The sequence below is a fragment of the Lepisma saccharinum genome, chromosome 1 (genome assembly GCF_977018435.1).
Source record: "Lepisma saccharinum chromosome 1, izLepSacc3.1, whole genome shotgun sequence".
In the NCBI taxonomy this organism is placed as follows: domain Eukaryota; kingdom Metazoa; phylum Arthropoda; class Insecta; order Zygentoma; family Lepismatidae; genus Lepisma; species Lepisma saccharinum.
Window position 1 is genome coordinate 104,492,613 of NC_139229.1, and position 26,417 is coordinate 104,519,029.

The window sequence follows — 26,417 nt, forward strand, 5'->3', positions numbered from 1 at the left end:
CCTTCTCTCCTTTTGAATTTTTCAAATGGAATTTTCTGAAAAGAAATGCTTCCACTATTCTTGTCTCGTCTCCAAAACGAGATGAGAAACGACAGACCAATTTGGGGGGTACAATGTACTCCTGTACCTCACCAATTATTTTCATAACTTTGTCAGAGGGTGTTCGGAAAACTATACTTAAACCTATAGAAAAAGATTTGTTGAAAATAGAGATGGTACTGAGACAAGAAAAGTCTCTCTTTCCTCTCAAGTTTTGAGACGAGATTGAAATAAATTTCTCCAGAATCAAAGCGAGACGATACTTGATGTCCGACATGACTTGTTCGAAACTTTGGTATCATATTTGAAGAATTACTTTAAAAAATAAATTTAAATTACTATGTCTTATTCAGGCATACTAACTGTATATCTTATAGATTTTTCAAATAAGTCGTATATTTTGTATATTGCAATTGCAAAGTAAATCCAGTTGTGACAAATGCGAGCCTGTGCTGTCCGGTTTCATATATTCAGTATAAAACTCCGTATTTCAACAGTTCGTAGCGTTGAAACAAGATGTGAAAGTTTTTGCTTTAATGAAATATATATGTTGTGAAAGTTTTGAGTGGTGACACGCACAATATATATGTTGATACTGAATATTTCGTGGGTCAGGACGAGATATCTCGCCTTATAATTAAGGAGTCCCATATGCACAGTGCTTTGGATTACACTTTAAATGGTAGACCCAATTATCATATCTGAGAATAAAGTAAATCTAGAATAAGTCTTAACAACTTTTGAGTGTAAACCAAGACAAGAATAAGCACAAACGAGAACGAGGACCTAATCATCACTAAAGCCCGGATTTTTGTGTAATATCAACCCCTAAAATATGTACATAAATATGTAATAAAAATGTCTGAAATATGGAAAAAATATGTAAATTCATAATGAAATATGTACTATAAATATTTATTCCAAACGTTACTTCCTATTTTTGTTACATTTTGTCCTCACAAAGGGATATGTTTATTTCAAAAAGACTTACAAAAATTGAAGTTACAATATTACAATGCTTACATTAAGTATTTTTTATGTTCTTATAGAGCAAAAATATTAACCACAATTTGAATATATTCAATATTTAATATACAATGTCACCAGGTACCATTCAAAATGTTCAGTAGTAAATTTTCGTTGCCCAAATTTTTCACTCAAAAAGCACTTACAAAAATTCAGGTTACCTTTGATCTTGGGGCAGGCACTGTATTTAATTATTTAACTTACAAAATGTTACCAGGTACATTTCCAAATGTTCAGAAGTAAATGTTTGTCGCCGATCAGATAATATGTTCTTGTACGCAGAGAAACTTCTCTCCACGTCACAAGAAGTAACCGGAGCGTACTTCAGGAGGTGAATGTGGTCGGGAGAAATATCATTGGGAGGGTTAACTGTTTCACCATTGAGAATGCGGCTCACTGTAAATAAGCTGACGTAACCTGGGTTTCTTTCAGTCACTGCGTCAAATTTTCTTCGAGCTTTCTCTCCCACATCTCCTCCAACAGCAGACAGTTTCTTTCTTGCATCCTCATATATATCCATGGCTTCCAGGAGAGGAAGCCCAACAGTTTCAAGTTTTTTTATGCTTGTATCAATCCAACCAAAATTGCTGTTTATGTATGCCATATCGCAAGCAAGTTTGGTGTCCTTGAAGAGATTTTGAGCAGTGCGTACCGATACAGCTGAGTCCGCCGAAAATGAGTCAAGCACAGATTTCACTTCTTCAGAATGTTCGTTGTAAAACTTACTTGCCCGGATCCAAGTGCCCCATCTAGTAAGAATAGGTTCCGGAGGAAGTGGTACACCTGGCAATTGTTCCTTGTAAACTTGCACATGTTGTGCTGCCTTCAGAAACACCTTTTTCGTGGAAGAAATAAGTTGGTTGACTTCCGGGAAATTGCCTCTCACCTCCTCAGCAATGCGTTGGAGAGCATGTGCCAAGCAAGTAAAGTGGATCAAGTTAGGATAAAACACTTTAAGTGCCGTAGCAGCTTTTAACATGTATGACGCACTGTCTGTGAACATGGGAAGAACTCTCTCTTCTTGTACGCCATCCGGATACAACAATTTAAGACTGTCATTCACAAATCGTGCTATGGTGGAATGATTAGTACGCTCTAGAACTTTGCATGCAATGAGATGTGGTGTAGATGGAGAATCAGCAATTAGCGTTCCAACAATGAAATTACTTACATACCGTCCCAAAGCATCAGTTGTTTCGTCGATGGAAATCCACACATAGGAACTGCCTACTTCTGCCCTAATTGATTCTAAAATTTCTTTGTAGGAATGTGGAAGATATCGCTTTCGAAGGGTTGACTCGTCAGGAAGTTTACGGCCACAATATTTTTCCAGAAAATCCCGGAACTTCGGTACTTGAATTTTATACCAAGGGATGTTTGCTGCAATAATTGCTTCGCACATTTCCTTGTAAAACACACTGAATGAAGAATCCTCTTGCATCTGGGTTAGTAAAACTTGCTTCTTTTCACTCCGTAGTTGTTTGTTTTTCACATGAAGTGAAGTGCGAACATGTTGATCTAATTGAGACTTCATAGTGCACCCAACTTTTTTATCGCACACTCGACAAAAAATAACTTTACCATCCGTAGTAAATGCATCATCGACTGCTATCCAAGATCGCAACTTTTGAGATAACGAGGAGGTAGGCGGAGCTATTCCAGCTTTCTACAGCTAAAACACTGTTTAAATACTGAGGCAAGCTCTTCTTAAAACTCCAATGGTTAAAATGAAAAGGCGACGAAATATATATACGAAATTCTACGGTTAAGTTAACAATACTTCATTCAAGATTTGTCGCCGCCGGCTGCAAAAATCAAAACGATCCCAACAATGTACGGATGAAAGGTAAGTGCCTCTCAGCGTTGTACTTGCCGCCTTCCATTGTTGGTTCTCTTCGTTCGCTGTGTTGCTTGCCGCTCCATGTTACAAACTGGAAACTGAAACACTGTCGAATCTTGATGTAATTGTTACGATGCGGCGAATCAACGAACTGCTATGTACGTACAACGAAGGCCTGGAAATGGGGAGGGGAAGTGAGAAGATACTTTTTTAACTAGGAAGCCAAAAGTTCATTGGATTTTCCTCTTAAGGACTGTTTTATGTAAAAATATTTCATATCTTAGGAATATGTAACATTTAGTAAAATATGTAAAAATATGTAATATAAAACTTCACTGTGACATTTCTACTGACGTAATTCGTCAATATATTTTAATTCCGCGCTTGTACATATAAAGGAAAAAAATATGTAATTACATAGAAATCCGGGCTTTAATCATCACACAGGAGACGAGATGAGACTGACAATTCTCGAGTTGAAATGGAGCAGCGATGTGTCTTAGGCATTAAAATAGGGTGTGATTTGTGATTTTATCATAGGGGGAGGACTTATTTTTACCTATATTAGATATGCTTGGAATTCGACATTAATTTCTTAAAATCTTATTTTGATATCGAATTCAACACACACAACACCATTTTAAGTTAAAACCCCAGTAAAACTGTATGCAAATTACATTAGTCAGATGAATGCACGAGATAAATAAGACTCACAGCAGGTTCGATTGTTTGCCAGTTACTTGTCAAGGGCACTATGATGCTTACACCTGATCTAATTGTTGCAATTTATTCTCCATCAAAGCAATGCACTGGGGCTTTGAATGGAAAAGCAGGTTTAAAACTTCTAAATGATTTCTCTAATCAGTTAGTAATTTAATCTGTAATGAGTCATTCCACTCGCTTTCACATTCAGCTGTAGATATTGGTAGAATTTGGATTGGATTCACAAGGTCTAGGGGGATTGAGGTGTAAATGTTTGATGGTTTATTTTACTTTGCATTTCTATCACTTTTGGCTAAGCGCGAGGATGAGGATGCCCGGTCGGTATTCAAACCCGGCGTAGTGAGCTATGCTAAGCACTCCACCACGGAGGCCAGCGAGGTGGGAGTGTGTTGAATTTTCTTTGTAGACAACACTATAGTTGTCAATAAGTGCTGGAAAAACAATAAGGGATGAAGTGGCACAAAATCTGTCACAAATAGTTTTAATGTTCGATAGAAAAGTACTTGTTGAACACCCTCTAGTATTCTGAGAACACATCGAATACATGGTTTCCAAAAGACACTGTATATTGAACACATCTGACAAATTGCTTAACTATATATATATATATATATATATATATATATATATATATATATATATATATATATATATATATATATATATATATAGAGAGAGAGAGAGAGAGAGAGAGAGAGAGAGAGAGAGAGAGAGAGAGAGAGAGAGAGAGAGAGAGAGAGTGTGAGTGTGTGAGTGAGTGTGTGAGTGTGAGAGAGAGTGTGAGAGAGAGTGTGAGAGAGAGTGTGAGAGAGAGTGTGAGAGAGAGTGTGAGAGAGAGTGTGAGAGAGTGTGTGTGAGAGTGTGTGAGAGAGTGTGTGAGAGAGTGTGTGAGAGAGTGTGTGAGTGAGTTAGTTAGTTAGTTAGTTAGTGAGTTAGTGAGTTAGTTAGTTAGTTAGTTAGTTAGTTAGTTAGTTAGTTAGTTAGTTAGTTAGTTCTAAAATGAACTGAATAGGAACCTTATAAGTATGTTAAAATAATTTTAAAAGAAAATTTCATATGCCCTTACATTATACATAGGTGTGTGTATATATATATATATGGGAGGCTGAATCTTGTACCCCCCAAACGAAAAACGTTCCTGCGCCACTATAGATTTAATTCACAACTACCACAATTTATTTCCACTATACAAGCATGGAAAATAAGTGCTGCATGAAATTTATTACACCATTTCATTCTTAATTCCGGCAGACGGAATGCAGCCTAAAAACTATAAGATTTCTTAATCAATACTACTGAAATATATACAAGAAGCTGTTCACTATAAACTCAAAGCTTTTTAAAAGAATTATTGGTGAGTACACCAGTAAATCCCCTGCTTCATCACATCACAATCTTAGTATAATTATCATTTGACAAGGATAAATTGATCCACATTGATTGAAACATTATGTGTTTAGAAGTACAAAATTACCAATTGATGCTCCTATCGACATTAATTTCCTAATAATCACTCATCATTAGATGAGGCATGACTGCCTTAGAACTACCCAGCAATGCTCTTACATGGAGCAGCTCTGAAAGGACTAATGTGTATATATAAATATCACGTATGTACATAAAATATCTATTCTGCCTATTGGTAGGAAAGCATCTTTTTTTTTTCCCCTTGCTTCCAAATAGCATGTAGTGAACTAGATGTAAATAGCAAGCAAAAAATTATTTTTCCTTTGATATTATAGAATAAAAATTAATTATTTTTCTTTCTTATTCTCTTCTTTATATAATTATTGTGTGTAAATTCAGGCAATACTTTTTTTTTTTGCAACATATATATTTTGTTATATTTTAGATTTTCCTCGTGATGTGCTTTGCAGAGCTGTGTATGAAGAATGGTATTTTAGGAAGTTGGAGGATGCACGGAGAAAAAGGGAAGATGAACAGAAAAGGTTAAATAGTTTGAAAGAAACTATAAAAAAGGTAAGTTTCCAATGAGTAACAGATATTAACATTTATCTTCTTACTGTAAGAACTGCATACTCTTACTACTACCACCACACATTAATAACAGTAACAGTTATTTGATTTTGGAAGATGAGTTTATAATACTGAAATTCACTATATTTTATTGCAGTGTCTTTTGTAGCAAGGAGTTCAGGGTAAGGTTTTTGCTTTCAAATGAGCTTATTGATAGATATTATGTTAAATGTTAGTAATGGGACTTATTGATCAGTAATCTATCATCAGTATAGGACAATATAGGTGCATTGGTATGTATGCCAAATATTGTGCTGACAGAAAACTTGTTTGAAGAGTGTATTCACTGTATATTTTCTGCCTTTTTGTTCTTATTTATAAATGTAAATGCATAATTCATAAGAGCACCAGTGGTCCAGTTGCTAGGGTGTGTCACACAAGAGAGCTGTGTTTGATTCCCAGGGCAGGTGATTTCAGATGGAAATTTCCAATTGTCACGGACACGACAATCGCAATGGCAGTGCCAATTGCCAAGGCGACGTGACTTCCGGCCGGATGTCAAATATACTATGGGCTATCACGTTACCAACGTGTAGACAATGAGGCACAGGCGAAGAAAAACGCACAACCACTGATCAGTCGCACGGCAGCTGCTTAACTGGATGCGACGAATGTCTCGACGCTACTGTCAACTCAATCTCTTTCTCAGCGAGCGCGTCTCTGCTCATCTTACCTACCTGCGAGACTTACTATGGCCGTTACGCGCGCTTATTCACGCATGAGGGTTGACCTTAGCTTTATGTAAGAGGCAATTCATCTGCGTATATATAGATATATATATATTAGGGATGGGACCGATTAATCGGTACTCTATCGGTATCGGCCGATATAGGTGTATCAGTAAAAGTACCGATTATTTTACCGATCCAATATATCGATAAATATCTTATAATTTAGTGCAAAATTCTGCCATTTTGTTGTCATTTTTATGGATAATCTCGATGCCCTACTTTTTAAAAAAGTAATTGTCTAAATATTCAACTTCTTTTGCACTGCACTGCACCTCGAAACACATATTTATTAAGGAGATCAATGAACATTTCAGGTTCTTCATTCATTTTTATCCAGGAGATTGTTTATTTCCAATACATACGAAAGCTTACATTACACTCAAGTTACAATTTACAATCCATGAATATCCTTAATTTTAAAAAATACAGAATCCCCTGTTCGTTAATATTAGATTCGATGAATCCAGAATTCCAATTTGCTGCATGTCTCCATGGGAAAAATCCAAATATGTATATGTGCAGGGAATAGTTACGTGTGTATGTGTGTCGCTAGGAGGAAGCCGTACCAGGGAAGAGAACCATGTCGTTTTTGCAACCGTAGACGAAGCTTACGGCCTACCATTCAGTAGCAGACAAAAACTTTTGTACGTGCCCCTTCCTACAGTATTGCGACCAAAATGTGTCACGAGTATTGATGTCAATACGGGCAGGATTTAAGCAGAATAGAATCTACAGGCTCCACTGAGTACTCGGGATCGAGAAACGTTAGTAGGCAGAGCTTGCATCAATACACGCCAATGATGACATTTTCCATTGAAAAACGAGAGACATTGCATTACATGTTTAGTCTTGCTTCCTGTCCCAAATAAGTCAGCGTTGAATAAATTTTGAAGAAGGCCAAAATAAAGTTGGAAGATCTGAAATTCTATCATTTATCCGTAAGAATGAGAACATATGGGTCAACAGTGACAAATACATGTCCAATAGGCAGGCATCATTAACCTCAAAGGATTTCGGCCGATCCTAACCTGTTGTCCCATGACATTATACAGTTTGAAGTATAAATGTGTTTGGCGAAATACAGGTATCTTTATTCCCAAGTGTCATTAGATGTTTATATCATAGAGCCGACTCTGATGGAATGCGTGCAAACTAAGCTCCGCATTTACTTATATACCTTTCCAATCGATGCTCACTTGTTAAGCGTTACGTAATTTGCACAGTGTGACTCGCGACATTTCCAAAAACTAAATACTCATCAATGTCTATATTCACAATCTCAATATCAAAGTTTAACAAATTTCCACGTTGCAGCAAAACCAAATAAAACTGTTTATGGGGAACGATTCATCTCTGTTAATAAAGACTAAACTCAAATCATTGCCCGTTGCAACTTGAACCTTATTGTATACTCCCTCTGTCCCATAATTATAGTCCGGTATGCCAAAATGGTAGTACAGAAATGACAGACGAAAAGGCAGATGGAAAGCACAATTTGTACTGATCCTTGAGTAGTAAAGTTGTATGACTCATTCCCTTGTTTCATGTTCTTCTTCTGTATACACCAATGTCACAGTTTGAATATCGGGCAATTATTATGAGACAACAAAGGTGTATCGGACAATAATTATGGGACAGAGGGAGTACATTAAACTTAAAAGAACAGATTTGATCTTCTCATTGTTGCTAAACGAAATCTATGTCAATCTAAATCATAAACATTTTTCTGCCATGAAAGAACACAGATTTACATATCCAATATTAAAGATTCGGTCAGAAAATTAACATATGGATTATTACATTAGGCCACGTTTACACTTATTGTTACAATAAAGGAAATATTAGTGGATTATAAACTTAGTAATAATCTTTCTATTTATCAAAAATTATGAAATATAAAAGATTACAAATACGAAATATTAATAATCAAATAATATGAACCAACTAATATAAAATAATCCAGAATAATTAACGGCACATGGATATGAGCCGTGAGGTTCATATCACAATCAATATTCCTACGTGGAGCACTCTGTGGTTCATCTGGGGGATAAAGGCAGCAAGAGCATGGTGCTCATCACAGCACCTTCACAAGTTGCTGCGATTTTGAATATGTGGGTCCCACCCACTTCCCCATGGCATGTTGCAATGTACGAGGGGAACCTTTACTTCTTAAAGGCATAATTCATATAAGAAGAATTTTAAGTGTACCACCCTGAAACTATGTACAGCAAGTAGTCATTTTGACTGCCATAAGTAAAACATAGTTTAGTTGTAATCTGCACTCAGTCAGCATGTTTGATCTACAAAGATTTCTGTAACCTCGAAAATATGCATATGTAGGCTTCTCCCCTCTATATTTACTCTGCTGCTACTGTGTCGTTAATGGTCTTCCCCCCCTTTGTTGAGACTGTTACTAATTTTACTTGAGGAGTGCAGCAGGTTTTTGAGTAAGTGAAAATATTCATACCATGCACTTGATTTAAAGAAGCAGGGGGAAACACTTGTTTCTACCATCCCTGCATGTTCAGGCTTGTTCAGGCTAAAATTCTTTACTCGCGAATTTCTCAGTTTAATCTTGGATATTGACAGGAGAGGATGTTGCGTTTATGTCACCTAGGTCTAACTGTAAAATAAATCGAGTAGGATCTGGAGCTCACAAAAGAGGAGGATGAACTATCCAGTGATGAATTAGGGTCGGAAGCTGACTTTGTGCCTCTGCCCTTATTTTCATCTTATGAAGAAGAAGAGGAGTTAGAATTCCCTAAGAAACAGTAGCTGAAGAGAGTGAGTTCGGGTGTGTTTCAGGATTATTCTGGATTGGGCAAGATTGCTCTCAGTGGCAGGTGATTACTAAGAAACGTCCAGTTACAGGAAAAAGAAGGGGGCAAGCAAGATGTTCTCTGCAAGTTACTCCAAATGGTGAATCATCAAAGGAGATACTTCAGGTGCTTTTTAGTCTTCCGTTAGATGGATCCACATTACGTCTCATTCAAAGATATACTCAGATGGAAGCATGCCGCAGAATAAGGACTGATGACTGGACAATCACACTTGAAGAGTTGGAGCCTAATAGCTCTCCTGTATGTTCGAGGTTCTACTGTGTATTACCGTATTGGCCCGAATATAAGCCACACCCTAAAATTTGAAGTAGCGAAAAGGAAAAAAGATGATACCTGAATATAAGCCAAGGGAAGAAAATAAACTGGCAGATTCAGGGAAATATAATTATGTAGGTACATATTTTATTTTATCATAAATACAGTACATACAAAATACAGTATCATTATTGAAAAATTAAGGTTACAATTGTGTACTATACCTACTTCAAAGGTAGCTAGCTTTCTGTTAACTACCAGCCAGTACTTACTAGGCAACAAAATTTGCCTATTCACTGCCATCACTATTGTCACTAGCAGCAACCCAACGTCGCACATTAGATTCGTCAAGTCCATATTTCCTTACGGACTCTCTCTTGCTTGTGGCTTTAGCATAACGAACAACTGCAAGTGTGAAACTTTCATCGTAACTATGCCTTGTTCACAGGCTTGATGATGCTTTCTTCTCCACACGATCGTTCATATTGGCAACAAACCTATAGATCCACTTCAGTAGAAATGAATGCCTGTATAAGCTTTGAGAAAAACGAACACAATCTTAATAAAATGAAAGAGTACGTTATCAAGAATGCCGACAGTTTTTACAATGCCCAGTTAGAAACAACAATGCTTTTGTTCCAGTTAGAAAACAACAATGCTATTGTTGCATATCATTATTTCAAATGAGAAATCAGCACATTTTTAACTGTAACTGATTTGACGAAATGTCATAATTTTTTTTAAGGTCGCGAATATAAGACGCATCCTAATTTTTCATGTATAAAATTTGCAGCTTATATTTGGGCCAATACGGTATTATGCCACATAAAAGAACCAAAATGTGAAAAATAAGTAAATCATTCTGAACTACCAATGTTTTGCATTTATATTAAATTAAATTAATTTAAATTACTCTTAGGATTTCAATTATCGTTATCAGTATGTTGTTGGTATTCTTTGAAATCTCATTTTGATTCATCCCTCTTGTATGTTTTATGAATATACTTTGTTTCAGAAAGAAGAAGAAAAGAGAAGAAAATGCGAGGAAAGCTTTTTACGTTGGAAAAAACTTAAATTGTTGCATGACAAAGAGAAAGAGCAAAAAGGATTCAATGAAAAGTCAAAATCAACAGAAGAGTTTAAAAGTAAAGTTGATGCTGCCTATTGGTCATGGAGAAAAGGAAAGGATGGACTCTTGAAAGCCAAAACAGAAGAGAGGAAGGCCCTTGAGAAGAGAGAGAAAGAAATGATGAAATCAAAAGAAGAACAGAAGAGTGGGGCAGAAAAGGTCTGTCTCTTTTGGTATGTACAGTAATGTTAATGAATTAAAAAAGAATGTGATTTTTCTTTTCTATTTTCCACTTCACAGATACGAGGGCGGATTGAAAAGTTCGTGGCCTGAGTAGGAAGGAAGCTTTTAATTTTAAGTTTCATACATTAGTTGCATAGCTATATCCTTTGGTAGTCACTGTGTAAAATTTCATTTCATTTCATTGCTCTAATGTTTCAGGTGAGGACTTTTAGTGGGCAGAAGTGACGGAAATTTGTGACATGGAGAAAATAGAGCATCGCGCTGTCATTAAGTACCTACATAAAAAGGGCTTAACACCACAGCAAATTCATACGGACATGGTAGAGGCGCTTGGAGACTCCGAGCCCTCGTATTCCATGGTGAAAAAGTGGGTGGCTGAATTTAAGCGTGGAAGAAACAGCATTGAAGATGACCCCCGCAGTGGCAGGCCTGCAATGTCGACCACAACAGAAAATGTCAATAAAATTTGTGACCTGATTTTGAGTGACCGCAGAATCAAAATCCGTGAGATAGCTGACACTGTGGGTATTTCCTATGAGCGAGCAAAAAACACTATCGTGAACGATTTAGGGTTTTCTAAGGTGTCTGCGAGATGGGTACCCAAGTTGCTTTCAGTTGAACACAAACGTACTCGACTCACCCTTTCCCGTGATTGTTTTGAACTGTTTGAAAGTGATCCGGAGGAGTTTATTGGCAGATTTGTGACTATGGACGAGACATGGATGCACCATCATACACCGGAATCAAAACAACAATCAAAGCAATGGAAACGACAAGGATCTCCTACCCCAAAGAAAGCCAAACAGGTTTTGTCGGCAAACAAGGTTATGGCATCAATATTCTGGGATGCTAGGGGCGTTATCTTAATCGATTTCTTGGAAAAAGGAAAGACTATCAATTCTAAATACTACTGCACCCTGTTGCGACGTTTACGCGAGGAAATTAAAATTAAGAGGCCAGGAATGCTGCGAAGAAAGGTGTTGTTTCACCAGGATAATGCGCGCGTTCACACGTCCCTTGCATCCATGGCAGAAATTAATTCCTGTGGGTTCGAACTGTTGCCGCACCCATCCTATTCGCCTGATCTGGCCCCCTCGGACTTTCACCTGTTCGGAAACGTGAAAAAGGTTTAGGGGGGTTAGCGATTTTCTTCGGATGAAGAGGTGAAAAGTACTGTACTGGGGTATTTTGCAGACCTTGAGGAATCATTTTTTAAAAGTGGTATAGCAGCGTTACCGGAGAGGTGGCGTAAATGTATCTCCCTCGAGGGGGATTACGTGGAAAAATAAAACATAACTTATCCAAATATCTTCTCATTTTCTAGGTCAGGCCACGAACTTTTCAATCCACCCTCGTATTAACAATCATTAAATGTAACATACGATTAAAAACTGATGGCTAAGCATTTGGTAAACCAGTCTTATACTCACTATCAAAGGTTCTAGTTTCAAGTCCAGTCTGGGCTTTGCATTGTGAATATTTCCCATCCCCTCGGTTTGCCTTGAACGTCCGACACATCCGGCAAGTGTTACGAGGCTACATATGATTTTCTTCTCCTCTGAATTTTCCCATGATTAACATCACAGATCTATCTTTAGGTTACATCTAGTTCCCATGCCAGCCACACTATTAATTAGGTCCATACATAAATGAATATTTTTTTGTTCTCATGGCAGAAAATTTATAATAATATTAAACAGTGAAATAAAATATCTGCAGTATCAAAAGTACCATGCCCTTTAAATTGCATTCATACAATTTTGGATTTTCATGTTATATAATTTCGTAGTGTAATTTGATTGTACCTCAGAAGGTGCAAGTCTGTCATCTGCTTGAAGATCTTAGCAACCATCACGTGAGTGATTCCACCCATGTCTGAATCTGACAAATGTGCTGTTACATTATTTCCCATCGCTTTCCTCTGCCATTGAAATCTAGATGCTTCATTGCAGTACAGTTCCGCAAGGTGTCAGTTTGAATGTCACCCACCTTGCTCTGGGCGGCAGGTGCACAGTACGGAATCAGAAGGCAGACTCCAAACAAACATGTGACACGTTTTTTCTTATTTTACATTTTTCTAATACAGTGTTATCAGTAAAATGTCCAAGTAACACAGAGTTTTAGATCGCCTATGCAGTGAACAGTGTCTCCACAGAGAGAAAGTTGGAATATGGTTGCCGAGCATAGCACTATAGATTACCTCCGTCGCTGGAAAGCAGGCCTTAGTGCGGATGGTGCTGATATCTCAGTTGCTTAAGACACCCTGCCAGTAATACAGAGTCCCAGTTTCAAATCTCAGGTGAGGTGAAATTTAAGATTTTTCCTCTCGTTAATAACTCCACCTATGCCGCAGATTCAGATAATAGTGGTAGGAGAATTCCGCAGTTGGAATGGTACTGTAGGTGTCAACAGTTGCCGATTTGGACACAGCCTAAGAGGAGCACTGAAGACAGTACGTGCTTTGTTCTCTGCCAGCCAAAGCTTGTTGTTTCCTTTATGAGTGGAATTTGAACACTTAGTTGTCACATCTACAGCAGAGGGGAGGGGAAGATAACTGAAATGCAGGGATTTCAGATGATGAGAGGAGAATAACTTGCTCTCTAAAGGCTTGAATAGCTCAGTGATATTATTTGCTTGCCCTTTCAAAAGACTTGTGCGACAGCACAGTTAGTCACCATGTTTGCACAAAACATACGTTTGGCAACAGTGGCCTATGGACAACTGACCACTGATTGGCGAGAGCTGCACTAATATACACCTACTGGCCTATAATGTCAGTCTATTAAATTTCACATGGAAATGGATGATAAAATTTGCTTCATTGATTAACCTAAATGTATATTCATATTATGTCAAACTACATTACATTAATTAAAAGAAAGTATACACTATCCCTTGTACATGGATTTTGCATATGTGGTTTTAGTTATCTTCTGTTTACAGAGGCAGTAGGTTATTATTTAATAATTACCCAAAGCAGCACAAAAATAGTTATGCTAACAACAATTTTAAGCCTTTAAGCTATGAAATGCTTCATGTTGTAACAAATAAATGTATTAGAAAGATCCAGTTCCTGGTTAGGGTTACCAGATGCTGTAAGGGAAATGTAGGACATACTGTCCCAAAATGTAGGACATTAAGTCAAAATGTAGGACACAAAAGATTCTCAATAAATAATACATATTTCTATAGAACACGTTAGAAAGTAGTTGTAAAATGACACTTTTTAGTTTTAAAAAAAATGAATTCTTAATGAATTTTTAAATGCAAAATTTCAAAACTTGCAATCATACTAATCAATACATGATTTAAGTGATACTTCTCAGAGAAGACATTTTTTATCAAAATTTCATGTTTAGTCAAACTATATTTATATTAGATTGGACAGTCGAACTCTTTGAAATTATAGGGACCAGTACCGAACATTTTACAGACTTTATGAAAAAATAATCTCTCTCGTGAGTCTGTTCAACATTTGAGTTATGACCTGTAATGGCAAACAAATATTCAGCAAATACTGTAATTTAAAATGGTTCCAGAAGTTTCACCTTGGGTAGTTTTTAGATCAATAACAGGGTGTCTACCAAAATAACACATCCAGAATTCTTGACTTTTCTGGACTTTTCTACACCTTTTTTTCTGTTTTTCTTAACTTTTATTTATTTGACTCCTACTTAGGTAAAGTTGGAAATTAGTAATTAAGAAAATAAATATTTATTTAATGAAAATCCCTACCAAAGGGTCAGTTAAGATAAAAACTGAAGCTGAATTTAAGAAGAGAATTAGATCTGCTTTCTTGTATTAATGTATCCTGAACTGTGTTTGGCAGCAAGCGAGGCTTTGGCATCTGGACTCACAGCCAGTATAATCTTATGTGGGGCTTGTATCGGTTGTCCCTATATGTTTGTGATTATTCCTTTATTCATCTTATCGTAAAACCATTCATCCTCATCTTCGAGATTAGCCAAAGAGACAGAAAAAGTGAAATAAAATAAACTAAATCAACCAATCAGTCATTATGATAGGGAGAATTCTTGACCACAAGAATAATTTGTCGCCTTTTTATTGACTTTCTTGACCTACTTGTTGATTTCTTTACTTTTTCTTGACTTCCATGACTTTCTTGACTGGCAGACATCCTGAATAACTTTGTTCTCTATACCCCTGCTTTACAATCAAATTATATTGAATATTGAATAAGAATGGGCAACACCTTGTTCCATCAGTATAAACCCTAATGCAAGAAATTCTGCTCAGGCATTGAACAGTGACGTTATCAGAAAGTGGTCCCAAAACTTTGTTCATTAATTGCTTCCATTTTCCTGTTTGTTTAATAGGACAAACTTTTTCTTTCTTTTTGGGCAATGACTGAATCAAAATAAATTTCACTATTGAGTTTGGAAGTGCAGTTCATAGACTTGTAACTTGCATGATTTTTTTCTGTTACGTATTTTCCTAATTAATATTATGTGACGCTCAAAATGTAGGACATTTATGATATTTTTCAAATTCCTCCCGAACGCTGGACATAAGGCTAAAATGTAGGACATGTCCGGGAAAAACCGGACGTCTGGTAACCCTATTCCTGGTGGAGGTACATTGCTTGCGTCACTTTAAACTGTAAGTCTCATCTCAGCACAAGTGAACTGAAAACATCTTACTTTATAAAATGAACTTCGGGGCTCACCCAGCCTCAAATAAATGGGCATCTGGAGGATAAAGGCAGCTGGAGCCTGATGCTGATCACATCACCTCGAAAATGGCTGACATCAAAGACTGTGTAGGGTCCTACCTCCTTATACCTCTATATATGCCTCGTGCCATAATGCACAAAGTGCATGGGGATCTTTACTTTTTATAAAATGAAACTATGCCTTTCCTTTGCCATCCCTTGTAATGCGCGCATTTTATGCTAGAAAAGCCTTTCAGTATGCATTTTAATTAGTCAAATGAGAGTTCTGTGGAGTAGTTGGTTAGTGCATGCGTTTGTGGTAAAATCACAGCTACCACTGGTAAATATAAATTTGTTCACATGAAGACAAGAGAAGAAGTATTCTCCCAAAATGTAGTGTTAGAATAAGCACTCGACAATGGATAATGTCCAATTGCCATTGCATGCTAATGTAGAACCATTGTCATTGTCACTAACAATCAAAGAATGAAAGAATGATTAGAAAGGACACCATGCATTATTTTGCACATACTGTGCATGTATTATTTTCATTTAATAAACTCACTTATTTTGTTGCTTATTGTTTAACACTATAGAAAATTGCATGAGAAAAGAATCTTATTCAATGTATTGATGCAAATGAATAGGCCTATAGAATGTTCTGCAATATATTTTACATTATTGTAATGCACTTTTGATTGAATCGTAAACCATATGTTGTCTCAAACTTTCATAATTAAAAATTAGTGAGGTGACATAAAATAATCAATTAGAAATGTAAAGTATCTATATAAAATTTAAGAATAAGTGAGTCAAACTTTTTCATGAAGTACTTCTATTATTCATTCACTCTTAGTTACTTGTGAAAAAAAAACAAGTAGTCACCTTAAAAATATTAGTATTAATTCTCAAATTCATTATATGGAAAACACATAAAATAATTATTCTTGTAAGTACATATTGCTTGCATGGTTGAATTATTTCTCTTGTAGTTTACAGTTCTTACAAGCATATAAAATTTTTAAGAAGATAACATATGTTCCCAAAACATTACATCAAAAACTGTGTTTATATGCTCGTACAACCATAAACTACAACAGAAATAATTTACTGTTACAAACAAGTAAACACTTTTTTTATGGAATGTTTCATGAGAGCACACTGATAATGGAATGTGTGTTCTCCCAAAATGTTACAACAAGAAACATGTTTACTTGTTTGTAACAACCATAAATTAAAAGAAAAAATTGCATAATGCGAGCAATACATACATACAAGAATAATTATATGTGTAATATGGGGATAAAGGAAACTGATAAAGACTATGTAATCTTGTAAACATTACATCAAAAAACATTTTTACTCTCTTGCAACAACTGTAAATTAAAAGAAAAATCCTAGAACAGAAATTTTGCTTAATATTTTAGGTATTTCAATCATGGAAAAGAAGTGTAGATCAAAATCTACTGGAACAGAAGAAAGAAATGAAAATTAAGAAACAAAATGAACTGGCAGAAAATAAGATAGCTAAAGAAGAGAGAGCAAAAATTGCAAGCATCTGTTTTAAAGCCTGGAAAGAAGTGAAAGATAATGAAATTAAAAAGAAATTAAAGGAGAATAGGTAAGAAAGGTTTAAAATAAAATAGATTTAATAATACATATTATGATATTAAAATGAGCAGGGATTGCAAAGTTCAATTAGGAACATTTATAATCAGAAACAAATTACACTAAATACATTTTTTTTGTAACTTTCTTTTCATAAGCTCCCAACACATAATAATGCCTTCATCCTAATTGCTGATAGAAACTTTGAAAAGTTTTGAAGTTCATTAACCGTCCGTAACCTGCACTGAGTGCCACCTTTCTTAAAATCTTGAATTATTTTCCTTACCAGGGCAATAATGGTCGAGAAAGTACTAGGTAACTTATCTTCACTATTCCCCCGAAAACATAGAGGCATCGGCGCCTATTTTCTGTTGTTCTTTCAGTTGCTTACATGCCTCTGAAGTGACCAGTCACCCTTTGGCGGCACTCAGTACCACACGGGAATGTTTCATATCTTAAATCACAGCACGCCAGCCATGAATTTGGGGGAAGTTAGAAGAATAAAATGACTGTACGTTGTTCAGAATGCAAATTATTTGTATGCAGAAACCATTGCAGTACCCATACGAAATGTCAGAGTTGTCAAAATAACGATATTGAAAAGTGACAACATTTGGTTCCTTACCCTTGAGTCAGTATGTCTTTTCTTACGTATATATCTAAGAGTACGAGAAACAAATTTAGATTTGAACATTAAAAAAATATTTTTGAAGTTTCTTCGAGGTGTGTTTTCTACATTTGATTGCTTTTTCTGCGAGTCAGTAAGATTTTAACAGAGTTTTGGAACAAAAAAGTTCCTTTCTACACCCATATAAGTTGTACGGTTTCAATTCGATTTGAAAAATACGTTGAACATTTTTGGAAAATACGAGTGTTGTTCCGAAAGTTCGTGAGATCACTATTTGGAGTCCGACTCAGTATGAGGGTTGGTGTGAGTTTCCTTTTCGAAATAGCACCCTTCACACACTATACACCGATTCCAGTGATGCACTATCTTCTCAAACGCATGTTGCAGACCACTTTCTGAGAGACAGTGTAAGGTAGTGGATGTGACAGCTTTCACTTCCTGGTCTGTGTCACATCACCACCTCTTCTGATTGCAGATTTTTGGTATTTTGCTACATACATAATTTACACAATATTCCAATGCTTTGAAAGAAGTTTCAAATGCCACAATGAGTTCATGTTCTCCAAAGAAAGATATTTAAGGTTTTCAGGAAACTTACTTGTTTTTCAAGCTTTTTTTTTCAACACAAATTTATATGTATATCCCATCATATGGCAAGAGGTGTAAGTGAGCACTAACCTGCTTCACAACAGATAAACAGTTTTGAACTTATGCCTTATTGTTTTTATCTGACATAGAGGTGTGAGATTGGTTTGAAAGTTCTTCACACTACTTCATCCTATCTGTTGAATCGGTGTAAGTACCACAAGTGAGAAAATACTGATAATACACACTCAGAATTTTCGTTCATGTCTAATACATTTAGAATGCGATAGGAACACAAAAATTGTGCTCTCTTGTTATGCTGTTCTTCAACATTCAAGCAATCAGTGCTTATGCCATTTGTGCACAATTGAATTGTAATAAAATTAATAGTTTTATGATAATAATGCATGTGTACTTGAGAACAGTGTTTTCTTTAGGATTATTATTGTTTCTTGCACTTTAGTCAAATAAGATAAGTAGAGATAAAAATTTGTTGATCTTACTTTTTATGCAGGTTGGAACAGAAGAAGGAACGAGCCAAAATTAGTTTAAAAGTAAATGCAAGATCATACGAGGCTGAACAGGCTTTCGAAGAATGGTTAGACAAAGCTGAAGAAAGAAGAAAAGAAAAAGAAATCTTAAGGAAAAAGAAGAACGATTCTTCTCGACCAGCATGGTTTCCAGGGGGCAGACCTTATTGGAATGCTTCATAATTAGTATGCTTATTATACAAGTGTCTTTAGAACCTAGCATTCGGATCTTACCAGCTTACCTAGGTGAATACCATAATATAATGTTGACGTGTGTGTGTGTTTGAAGGAAGGGGGGAGAGGGGTGAACGGTTACTGGATGACCAAACAGTATTTAATCTCGACTTATCTAAAAGGCTGTGGCCACATTCAAAAACACTATGCTATAAACAAGCAGATAGTGAAAAAGTAGGTCTAAAAAAATGAGCATTTTACATTTAATAAGGGTTACAGTAGATTGGCATCTAATGAGAGGTCACAATCAAGCAATATACGTGAATATGTGTTCCTTCTTATCCCAGCTGCCACCTTTACATTCATCCCTTATCTTTTAGTATTTTTGCAACTATTTTTCTGTAAAACATGGATGCAAGTGTGACGACACTTCTTTTAATATATTGCCTTTGTAATTTTTTGTGTATAATGCCTTAAAAATAAATTTAGTAAAAATTATGTGTTTTTCATTGTGTAGTCATTGCTGAATATCTATGTAAAATTGTAATGTAGTAGGAATGCAAGTTTCTTAGATATCCAAGAGGGTTTGAAGAACGATATTATTGAGAGTTTTCAGAAAGTACATGGGTTAATGCTACAACGTACAGCTGAAAATGTGGTGAAACCACTGAAACATGCTGTTAATACTCATATACACTGTACCCTGTTGTGTGATTATATGAAAATGATTGAACATAACATAACACGTGGCACAACAGCCCATAAGAGCCAGGGCCTACCGAATGCCAGCCTCACTCGCACCTGCCGAGGTGGGAGATCATCCAACCAGTTATGGTGTGATGTGTGGTCAGCATGAAGACCCTCCCCCCTCCCCAGGCATTGTTGTAGGTTTCCATGACCAGGTTACGCTACTCATTTGTAGCTCCCCAATTTCCTCACAATAGTGGGTGGCCATTGGTCCCACACACAGGCAGAAATCTCAGGAGAAAAGTTGTTACACTTCCCCAAGGAGACTCGAACCTGCACATAGCCAGAGCCCAAAAGCATGACACCTTAGACTCAGGGTGGCGACAGACCTGGAAAACCGGGAAAAGTCAGGGAATTTGAGGTGTCAAAAAAAGTCAGGGAAATGTCAGGGAATTTAGTCTTAATTTACTTCGAACACTCTTTTGACGAAAATTGTTATAACTTGGGCACTATGGGAGCAATCTACTTCGGATAACTTTTGTTTTTCAGCTAAAACATCAGCGCATGCAACCGTGTACAATTTAGAACACCGGACCGAGGAAGGGGGGCTTGGGGGGCACGTCCCCCGAATTTCAATGGGAAAAAACATAATAATCTGAAGTTTGTCCCCTCTTCTCCTGCTATTTTGGGGAGAAGATGCGAACTTTAGTATTCTTTTCAAAGAATGGACATTTCTCAAGAGAATGAAACATGTATGGCACCCAAGAGCATGAAACAAGTTGAATAATAAGCCAAAATGTGATAATTTTTTTTTTACGAAAAATAGGTAATTTGCATATTGATCAGAATATTGTTATAACTCGGGCACTATGGGAGCAATCTACTTCGGATAAGATTTGTTTTGCAGCTAAAACATCATAGCATGCAACCGTGTACAATTCAGAACGCCAAACTGAGGAAAGTGGGTTTTGGGGGAGTGACTACCGAATTTCAATGTAAAAAAACCATAAAAATTTTGAGTTTGCCCCCTCTTCTCCTAATATTTGGGAAGAAGGCGCGAACCTTAGTATTCTCTCCAAATAATGGACGTTTCCAAAGAGATTGAAACATGTTTCATGTTCCTGGGTGCCATACAAGTTGAATAATGAGCCAAAATGTGAAACTGTTCGGAAATGTGGCATGGATATGTTGCGGAGAGGGGGGGGGGGGGAAGTTGGTCATCAATATGAATTTCCCAGGCTTGCTCCAGACCTGTGTCAGAGTTTCCACCCAAACATAAGAGTATGAAGGTCCAAAAAGCACATTCATTTTGTAATCAGCACCATGATACCATATGGTATCATCGGGGGAGTAAAGGTTAAGGTTACAAAAAATAGGTAATTTGCATTTTTGGAGGAAACTTGTTATAACTCGGGCACTATGGTGGCAGTCTACTTCGTATAAGTTTTGTTTTTCAGCTAAAACATCATAGCATACAACCGTGTACAATTCAGAACACCGAACTGAGGAAATGGGGTTTGGGGGTGCCACCACCGAATTTCAATGAAAAAAAACACATAAAAATATGGAGTTTACCTCCTATTTTCCCGCTATTTTGGGGAGAATGCGCAAACCTTAGTATTCTCTCCAAATAATGGACGTTTCCAAAGAGATTGAAACATGCTTCATGTTCCTGGGTGCCATACAAGTTGAATAATGAGCCAAAATGTGAAACTGTTCGGAAATGTGGCATGGATATGTTGCGGAGAGGGGGGAAGTTGGTCATGAATTTCCCAGGCTTGCTCCAGACCTGTGTCAGAGTTTCCACCCAAACATAAGAGTATGTAGGTCCAGAAAGCACATTCATTTTGTAATCAGCACCATGATACCATATGGTATCATCGGGGGAGTAAAGGTTAAGCCTCTAAATATTACGTGGAAAATGCATTGAATTATCATTTTTTCTTGTCCGTATGGGAGTAGTAAGGGGACAGAACTGTCAATAGGTGGAGGGGATCGGAGCGGGTGGTGCCGTCCGATAGTTGTCGGACGTCGTAGTAAAGCATTTTGATGGACAAACTGAAGGAACATGGAAACAAATGTGTTCCATTGATACAAACGATTTTTGTCGAATATCGCCACCCGACAAAGTATCTCACTACAACATGTGACAGAAATTGCATGGACTGCAACATCCAACAAAAATCGTATGCATAAACAAGAAGAGCTTTAGACTGCAAATATGCTGCTGGAATTTTATTACTCTTCTGGCTCAGTTCACCTTACTTAATGTAGCAGTGCTTACGAAGGTTTTCTTTCTTCATCCTGACTGGTTTCGCACAAGGTAACATATGTTTACAATGACATTGCAATATTCTTAGATATCAAGAAGAATCCAACCAAGCGGGATATATATTGAATACTATCACGAAAAAGTGAAACATAAATCTGCATTGGCGAACATTATAAAAATTGGCAAGTGCATGCTCCCAACCTCAAATTTACTGCAACACTAGTATTGCAATTAAATTAATGCCACTCTCTGTCCTGTCTGTTTAAACTCACGAGAGATGGTCATTAATCTCTCACTGAGTGAAGTTAATGTCCAATATTATGAAATAAAATACTAATAATAAATACGTAAATATTTTAATATATTTACTCGAATCATTCAATCATAACAGCAAATCACTTTCTTCAAGAATTGACTTTTCTCTGCCAGCCCTACTAAATTTTCACTTTCCATCTACTGATTTATAGGAGGGGTGGCCAGAAAGTAATTTCCAATTAGTAGGGACATTGATTTTTCGCAAACGTCAAAACCGTGAAAAATGGTAATTGCTGCGAAGTTATGTTTAGGAATGTGAAGTGATGCCTGGACACATTTTTCGCCTGTTCGAAATATCAAAATAATGCGAATTTGGCATAAATTGCGAATTGTTGGAATTTTTAGCGATTTTTTTAAAAGAAATGTCCTAAAACAACGAAAAATTCCATGAAATCCAACATTCTTGTCTTTTCTAGACCATGTTTGTGTACATAGAACATGCAAGTTTTCCAACATTTTACTCAAGAGTAAACTATAGAGTTATACGTACATGGAATAAATCCGACAGCCACATTAAATCATTTATTTCCCACGATTTTTTCAACTTCTATCAATGCATCACAGAGCAAAGTGGCAGGGTTCTAACAGGATATCGAGTGCGTATCTACCATTACACGGGAGCCACATCTTTGTATTTGTTGCACGAGATATGTTTTGAATTACCAAGCTAAGTGTGCATTATCGGCATTTGTTGAGCGAGTAATAATGGAGCTCAGTCGTTAGGGCATCTGACTACTATGCGAGAGACCTGGGGTCGATCCCCTGCGGGGGAGAACCGGGATGTTTTCCACCTATTCAAACTTCTCCGGTGCCCACCCAGCAACATATGAAGCTGGTACCTTGAGGAAAACTTTGAGGGAGATTATAACACCAAAGCCTTGTTTCCATGATATAAAAACTAAATATGCAGACCAAGGCAGAAATTTATTTTATTATAAAACATAAACTAAACGTAAGGATAAAGGTAGCCAGGAGTGTGGTGCTGTGATCAAGAAAGTGTGGGGTCCTAACTCCACACCCCTATACACCTTCATGGAAAAGTGCAGGGGAGCACTTTACTTTTTACTTCCTCAAAAATCTGTTCCAACATATCAAACTGTCACGAAAATACATACATAGGCCATGTGACCTACAATTTAAAATAATCGTTTAAAAGCACAATGGAGTATTAAGTTTCATTATATTTGGCAGATAAATGTTCTAAAACAAAAACCGAATTTTGGGAAATTTAACACTAACAAGTCAAAAAAAGATAATGCCAATTTTTAGTACCGCGGTGGCTCAGTCGGTAACGCGTCTGACTACCATGCTAAAGGTCCCAGGTTCGATCCCCGGCCGGTTCAAATCCGGGAACTTTTCTAACGATGGAAGCGGCCCCGGTGCCCACCCAGCGTTGAATAACATGGGTACCTGGGGGAAACCCTGGGTGGTAAAGGCGGTCAGGGGCGTGATGCTGATCACATCACCCCCACTCACAACCGGATCAAGAAAGTGTGGGGTGTTACCCCCACACTCCCTATACGCCCTCATAGTGTGGTGCTATGCACAGGGGAGCACTTTACCTTTTTTCTTTTTTTTTTTATAAAATATTGGTATCTGTCACGTGGGATTGATTGATTTTAATATTTTGGGTGCGTCGCCACTTATGGTCATTATGCACCCTTCAGTATATACGGGAAATTAAATTTTATAAAACCCTTACCTTAAAATTAAAATGGGGGGTATGCAAAATTACTTTCCCAAAATAACTTTCAAGATATCAAACTCTCAAGAAGAGGTGTAAGCCATGTGACTTACAATTTGAAACAGTAGTTTAAAAACACCATGAAGGTATAATTTCAGATATTTGCCAGAAAATGCACTAAAATGAAAATGTGAATTTTGGGGAAAATAACACTGTATAGTAAAAAATAAAAAATAAGAAAATACACCAATTTGAAAAAAAAACAACAAAATATCAAGGTCCCTACCGATTAGGCATAAATAAAACAAGAATATCAGTTGTAATTTATTGCATTAGTAACAGTGAGTCCTAACATAATTTTCGGCATAATCACCACCGTTCTGGCATGTGTTGTAGCATGGCACTAAATTTTGTATGCCCATAACATATGTGTCTGACAGCAAAGACTGGAACTATCTCTACCGCAGTTTAGCTGTCAAATCCTTGCCCTGCCAGAAACCTCTTCAGCTAAACAAAGAGATGAAAGTCGGTACATTCAAGGCCAGGGTTGTACAGGGAGTAGTCCAAGATCTCTCACCTGAAGTGATGCAAAGGGCCCGCGTGTACTCAGCTGTATGGAGTTATGTACATTAGATTGGCCTTCCGTGAATTGTCTGCACCATCGTCTGACCATACTAAGTATCACTCACGACGTCCGGTCTGCACAACTCACACGATTGCTGGTGGCTCTGTGCCAAATTCTGAGCATGCAATGTAGGCTACATCGCAGTCGGTGGGAGACTTTATGAGAGCTGCAATCTTTAACCTAGAACTGTCCTAAACCGGCTGCATTGCAACTGTACCACTTCTTCCTGCCTGCATGTGTGTGTGTCGCTCTCCGACCCCTAGTGCTGCATATAGGCACCATTGGAGCTTTCTTTCAGGATGCCCCTCGTATATGAACTTTCAGAAGCTTTTATTATTAGAGAGTTCCGTTTTAATGTGTGGTTAAGCTAAATCAGGTATCTATGCAATGCAATTCTATAAATTCCTTGCGTTAAATTTCAAATACTTACATACCTTTTTCGTCAGCAATAATGATAGTTTCAGAGTACTTCACTTGGATATACTGTACTGAAGCAGAAATCCCATTGATAATGTAAGGAAATATGACACTTTCTTTTGTACAATTCAATTGATTCACTTATATGCAAGAGTTCAGTTATTTGCTTTACAGAGAAGAGAAGTAGCTGTATGCATTGAAAAATGAGTCCACACCATAGGCGCCGACTCCATGGGGCTTGGGGGGGCTCGAGCCCCCCCAATGTTAACAATGTGGGGGCAGAGCCCCCTAATAATTTTGCTTAATAGGATCTAATTGATTATTTTGCTTCTCTTGTAAAGTTTACTCTGAATTGTGCCACATGATCTTAACTTTAAATACACATTTGAAATGTTCTAGACCATCAACTTTGGGGGCTGAGATCACCAAACCATCAACTTTGGGGGGGCTATGACCGGAGACAGCAAAACACATGACTTATTACTACATACTAAGAATATAATTATAATATATTAATCAGAGACATAATAAATTTAGCCAACGACTTCTTCAAGACTGTTTGGGAATCCCCTAAAAGAATGCAAATATTTAGGAATATTATTGATGTGAATGAGAAGGCTGGCCATACTGGACTGCGACCACTTTGCCCTCGTCGGTGGAGGTTGAGAGCCTCCAGTATGCAACAGATCTTAAGGAACTATGAAAACCTTCTCAATTTTTTTGAGAAATTTTCTGAAGAAGATTCTACTGACGCAGCATCAAAATGTGCTGGATACCTGGAGACAATGCTTCACTTCAAGACATTTTTCTGTTTCACCCTCTACTGCCATGTGATGGATCCAATAGAGGAGGTAAACTGTAAGATTCAGTTTCCACACATTGATGCTACTGAAGTGGGATGAAAACTAAAATATTGGGTTGGCAACTAAGTTCCCGCCGTTTTTTAAGGAAGGTGTTAAAAGGTTAGTTTTCAATAAACAGATACAAGTAGTTAATCAATAATGTATTCTCCTGTGTTGTTTACAACGTTTTGCCAACGTTCAACAAGGTTTTCAATACCTCGTCGGTAGAAATCACGTGGTTTAGACTCGAAAAAGTCATCCAACCAAGCTCTCAATTCTGCATCAGTATTGAACGAAACTCCCCGCATAGCATTTGAAAGAGATCGAAAGAGGTGAAAATCCGTTGGTGCCAAATCGGGAGAGTATGGTGGGTGTGGCAGCACTTCCCAACCATAAGCTTGAATGGTGTCCTTGGTCATATTGGCGATATGAGGGTGGGCGTTGTCGTGCAGCAAAATAACACCATGCTGCCGATTCGGTCTTTTCTCTTGAATAGCCGTGTTGAGTCGTTCCATTTGTTGCACATAGAGTTCCGCGTTGATCGTTTGGTTCCTTTCAAGCAATTCGAAATG

General features: G+C 37.1%; 1 protein-coding gene across 8 annotated transcripts in view; it reads left to right on the forward strand.

Moving 5' to 3' along the window:
* The window catches only part of LOC145998916 (uncharacterized), a 281,190-nt gene extending 261,698 nt beyond the window's left edge, over window positions 1-19,492 (forward strand). For 6 of the 8 annotated variants that reach the window (XM_083135724.1, XM_083135704.1, XM_083135695.1 and 3 more), the window contains exons 4-7: window positions 5,481-5,608; window positions 10,510-10,782; window positions 16,906-17,099; window positions 18,814-19,492. In XM_083135724.1, coding sequence (XP_082991850.1) covers window positions 5,481-5,608; window positions 10,510-10,782; window positions 16,906-17,099; window positions 18,814-19,012 — 794 coding nt within the window. In that variant the 3' untranslated portion in view covers window positions 19,013-19,492. Of the gene's footprint in view, window positions 1-5,480; window positions 5,609-10,509; window positions 10,797-16,905; window positions 17,100-18,813 lie in introns of those variants that run through there. The other 2 variants (XM_083135741.1, XM_083135749.1) reach the window with 2 other exon arrangements.
* The last annotated feature ends 6,925 nt before the right edge of the window (window positions 19,493-26,417 follow it).